We start from the raw sequence: 4960 nt of genomic DNA on the forward strand, positions 1-4960 counted from the left end.
AAGGAAAATCACTTCCTTCTTCATTTATTAGAATTGCTTGGAAGCAGAAGTCAGGAAATCTCCTTCCTGGATTTGTGGTATTTATGTGGCTAACTGTTGTTCCCAAAGAACAGAATTTATTCTGATTTAGCCTTTGAAATGTTATATATATTTTTTCATTATTCTTTAATAGAACCTGGTTTAGGTTATTTTAAAGATTTCCACATGATGAGTTTATTTTACTCCCTTTTTTATATTTGGAGAAAAATGAAGCTACAAGCAAAGAATGCCTAATTACTTCTTATGCATAAAAAATGCACATTCAATACAATGATAACTTACTATCCTAGAAATTAGTTACAGAGAATACCTTTAATAAACACGTATATTTCCGGTTAGAGTAAGAGATGTTTGGGAAGAATGCAAATTGTTCATACATATTAACATTCAGCCTGGCCGGGCGTGGTGGCTCTAGCTTGAAACCCTAGCACTTTGGGAGGCTAAGGTGGGCAGATCACCTGAGGTCAGGAGTTCAAGATCAACCTGGCCAACATGGTGAAACCCCATCTTTACTAAAAATAAAAAATTAGCCAGGCATGGTGGCACGTGCCTGTAATCCCAGCTACCCGGGAGGCTGAGACAGGAAAATTTCTTGAACTCTGGAGGTAGAGGCTGCAGTAAGCCAAGATCATGCCAGTATACTCCAAGCTGGGTGACAAAATAAGACCCTATCTCAAAAAAACAAACAAANGTTCGAGACCAGCCTGGCCAACATGGTGAAACCCCATCTCTAGTAAAAACAAAAATTAGCCAGACATGGTGGTAGGCACCTATAATCCCAGCTACTCAGGAGGCTGAAGTAGGAGAATCACTTGAACCCAGGAGGTGGAGATTGCAATGAGCCGAAACCATGCCATTGCACTCCAGCCTGGGCGACAGAGCAAGACTCCCATCTCAAAAAAAAAAAAAAAAAAGTTGGCGCTCCAAGCCACTGCCGACTTTCCACCCTTAGGCAGACAGGTGCAGCTCAAGACTGCAGCTGGTTCCTGGCTGTCCTGCTGGCCACCCTAGGATTCTACAGCATGGCAGGTGTGGGAGCTGTGCTCCTATTCCGCTACTATACACACCCAGCTGGCTGCCTGCTCAACAAGATGCTCCTCAGTCTGCACCTTTGCTTCTGTGGCCTCATCTCCTTCCTCTCCATCGCTCCTTGCATCCGCCTCAGTGGGTACATTCCAGGTTTTGGGGGCCTTAAAAGCGTAGCAAGTTTCATTACCTCCCTAATCTCAATTATTTCATAAAAGAATCTCTGCTTCCCTACCCCCACCAAGGGATGGGGAGACAGAAGTACAAGTGGGGGTAGAAATGGAGGAAATTGCCAGCCTGTAGACTAAAGCAGTGATACTCACTCCCCAGAGCAACCCCGCTCTGGCCTTCTACAAGCTTCTGTCATCAGCTGCTACATCATGTATCTGACTTTCTCTGCGCTGTCCAGCCGTCCTCCAGAGAGAGGTAAGGGACAGGACCTGGATCCTCCATGCTAAGACCTTTTTTTGCCCCTGCCAAATACCTAGCTCACTGTTCTTAATACCCGTCTCTTCTGTTGTCCCTTCCCAGTAATCCTTCAAGGACAGAATCACACCCTGTGCCTCCCTGGCCTGAGTAAAATGGAACCCCAAACACCAGATACCTCTCTAGCAATGCTGAGTGCTGGCATCATGTATGCTTGTGTGCTTTTTGCTTGGTGCGTAAAAGTGTCAAGGGTGGAGGTATGAAAGGACGGTGCCCAAGACAGGGAAGGATGGTCAGGAGAATGTCTGGGACCATAGAGTTTAGAGCAAGACTAGAGTGAGAAAAGCTTTCCACAAACAGGGACAAATTCTAAGAATAGTACTTTGTTAGATGATCTGTATGAGATGAAGGGGGTTGGGGGAATGATTTGAGAATTTAAAATACGTCCAAAGATCTTAGGGCTCTCCCATGAATAGAATTCCAAATCTTTGGTGGAAAAAGGCACAGGGAGTATGGTACCCTCTTGAGGATTACCAGTATGGACCAATTGGTAGTAAATGCCCCCAGATAATACCTATTTAACTAGACGAGCTTAAGAACTCTATTATTTCTCAGCAATGAGGCCTCCTACCTGGCTGAGGTATTTGGACCCTTGTGGATTGTCAAGGTTTACCGCTATGAGTTTCAGGTGAGGAGAAAGAGCTCAATACCCCAACACCCTCCCTCCCCCACACAAAGACACACACACATCCTACCAACCTCTACCCAGAACGCTGATTATAGCTATTACCTTTTATTGAGTACCCACAATGTGCTAGGCAACTGTGCTAGATACTTTTACATAATCTCATTTAATTTAACCCTCACAACAACCCTGTGAGGTAGGTATTTGCTCCATTTTACAAATGGAGAAAATCGAGGCACAAAAGATTAAACATCTTACCAAAGTCTGCACAGCCAGTTATATGCTGGAGCTAGAATTTGAACCCAGGTGTGCCTCCACTTTTTAATACTAGACCAATCTTTTCACGAGGGAAGTTTCCTAGATTAACACCCTCACATCTTTTAAGACCATTCCAAAACCTGCGTTATGTTTTGCAGAAGCCCTCACTGTGTTTCTGCTGCCCTGAAATAGTGGAGGCAGACGAAGGTGAGTGCCAAGTGAGAAACCGAAGTGGTGGATCTCTGTGGAGTGCCGTAAGAACCCTCAAGAGCCTTAACAAAGGTAGTTGGGGGAGAGGAGAAGAGGTGTTTCGGCAGCACTGCTCCCAGCAGCCATTTCATCTCTCCAGGGCAAAGGGGTGGTGCTGCTAGGCCAGCTGACCAAGAGACCCCTCCAGCTCCTCCAGTCCAAGTCCAGCATCTTTCCTACAACTATTCTGCCTTCCACTTCGTCTTCTTCCTTGCCTCACTCTATGTCATGGTTACCCTTACCAACTGGTTCAGGTAAGATGGAGGTGGGCCTTAGATACTCTCCTGAAGAGCTGTTTTACAGAAAGAGCAATTCAAGGCCATTCCAGACACGTGGGTCTGCCATAATTGGTAAGGAGGTAGACCACATCTAAAAGCTAAGACCCTTCATACTCTCTAACCAGAGCCTTTGGTTACACAGCTATGAGGAAGCAGAACTGGAAAAGACCTTCATCAAGGGTAGCTGGGCCACCTTCTGGGTCAAGGTTGCCTCATGCTGGGCCTGCGTACTCCTCTATCTGGGGCTGTTACTGGCACCACTCTGTTGGTCCCCCACCCAGAAACCCCAGCCCCTTCTCTTGAGGCGCCGCCGCCACCGCATCATATCCCCAGATAACAAATATCCTCCAGTCTAAGTCCTTTTCACAAACTGGGGTTCCCCTGACATTGTACTCCTAGAGTTGGCTCAAGGGGAACTGTCCAGCCCAGCTCAATACCTCAAGGACACATGGGGAGTTATCTCCCTTTGGGCTGAAGTCAATACTATGAACTCGAAGAAGTGGTCCAATACAGTCTAATGCGCTGGGCAGAGTGTCTGACTCACTGGAGCTACTGTTTCTGCATCCCAGCTCAAGAGCCTAACACCCAAATCAGCAGCTCAGGAACCACTGCTGTTCCCAGCAGACAGTGTGGCACCAGCCTTTTCCTGGCTCTTGGGCTGGAAGTGGGGGTGGGGAAAGACCAACAGGGACTGAAGACTCGGCATTGCCCTTGGAGAAAGGAAAATAAGCAGTTCAGCCCTGGGCACACGGATATAAGAAGCCCGGACACAGAACAAACCAGGGCATAGGAAGAAAGGAGCACAGAGCTACCCCAGGTTTTAATCCTGATCTTGAGGTCAAGGGAAGCGGGAAGACAAAACCACCCTCATTCCATGAGGAATGACAGAAGAGAATGTGAACACTTGACAGCAGCTGACCATGGGAAGTTGGTGAGCAGCAGGATTTTTTGGCCAACTTTCAAGTAGACGAACAAACTGAGGAAGAATGAGGAAGAGAGGCATAAACACAGATCTTGCAGCCTTCACTCTTAGGCCAACTCCATCCTAGAGATGGTGTTCAAGGGTGGGGAACAAAAATCACAGAAAAGAAGTCTCTATGGTTCTTGGAGGATTCCTCTACCGCATATCCGGAGTACTTGTTTGGTTGTCATTGCATAATAAAAGGCTTCTGTGATGTTTCACTGATTAAGCCTGTATCCACAATCTGAGTCTAAAGAGTTCTCCCTTTTTGGTGGGAAAGGGCAGTCATTCCTCCAACCCCATCCCCCCAAGTCCCCAGTCAAACCAGGCGCTCAAGGAATTACAAAGCTACTTTTAATACTTTGGGGTGAGCCCCACAGGAATAAAAAACACTGGGAAGGGGTAACCCCCTCACCCCCGGGAGTGGCCCAGGGGGAGAGAGGCTACCTGAGGGGAAGGAAGCACAAAAGGGACCCACTGCAGACTCAGGGCAAAGGGAATGCCATCGGTGCTGGGACCTGTGAGCACTACAGGAGGAAACGCGAGCGTGGTGGGACTGGCTCCAGGCACACAGGCGAAGGGCAAGAGGGTTGGACACGAAGCCACAAAGTTACTTGGGTTCCTCCTTCTTCTCGTTTGCCTTTTTCTGCTTCTGCTGCATGATCTCCGAGTCCCTCTGCTTGCGGGCGGCAGCAGAAAGCCAGTCATCTCGGCGCTTTCCCTCAACCGAGTCTCTCTGCTTTTTCATATTCTTCTGGCGGGCGAGCTCACGCTGGTTACCGCGTCATGGCTACGGCAGCGGCTCCGACCGAAATGAGCATTTTTAACCAGACCTCTAGGTGATTCTGATATAGGTAGTCTTTAGCTTTAAGGCACAGGGTTAAGAGGTCCCCAGTTCTCCTAGGATACAATTCAAACTCCTTAACATGTCTTCCAATGTCTTATAAGATCTAGTCCCTGCTTAACTTTTCGCCTTCATCCATGAGTACTACCTCCTACACCCTAGACTTAAGCTATACTGTATTTTCCCATTTTTTA

The 4960-nt window shown here is 47.4% G+C and overlaps 1 protein-coding gene and 1 pseudogene across 2 annotated transcripts; one reads left to right on the forward strand and one right to left on the reverse strand.

Moving 5' to 3' along the window:
- Positions 1-961: 961 nt before the first annotated feature.
- Positions 962-4524, forward strand: LOC108541995 (serine incorporator 4). Its single transcript, XM_017891754.1, has 7 exons — positions 962-1203; positions 1396-1491; positions 1597-1723; positions 2107-2179; positions 2593-2641; positions 2784-2937; positions 3104-4524. The coding sequence occupies exons 1-7, from the start codon at positions 1062-1064 to the stop codon at positions 3315-3317; spliced, it is 855 nt and encodes a 284-aa protein (XP_017747243.1). The 5' UTR covers positions 962-1061; the 3' UTR covers positions 3318-4524.
- LOC108541994 (small EDRK-rich factor 2 pseudogene) lies at positions 4255-4727 on the reverse strand (annotated as a pseudogene). Its single transcript, XR_001889140.1, has one exon. The product of XR_001889140.1 is annotated as a small EDRK-rich factor 2 pseudogene (transcript).
- Positions 4728-4960: the final 233 nt, after the last annotated feature.

Source organism: Rhinopithecus bieti, unplaced genomic scaffold (assembly GCF_001698545.2).
Source record: "Rhinopithecus bieti isolate Rb0 unplaced genomic scaffold, ASM169854v2 scaffold_21531, whole genome shotgun sequence".
Lineage (NCBI taxonomy): Eukaryota > Metazoa > Chordata > Mammalia > Primates > Cercopithecidae > Rhinopithecus > Rhinopithecus bieti.

Excerpts from the sequence above, each read along its gene's own strand:
- LOC108541995 (XM_017891754.1), top strand. The coding sequence starts at position 1,062 with ATGGCAGGTGTGGGAGCTGTGCTCCTATTCCGCTACTATACACACCCA. Across the intron at positions 1,204-1,395 it reads CGCTCCTTGCATCCGCCTCA|AGCAACCCCGCTCTGGCCTT; the intron begins GTGGGTACATTC and ends CTCACTCCCCAG. Across the intron at positions 2,180-2,592 it reads TTTACCGCTATGAGTTTCAG|AAGCCCTCACTGTGTTTCTG; the intron begins GTGAGGAGAAAG and ends TATGTTTTGCAG.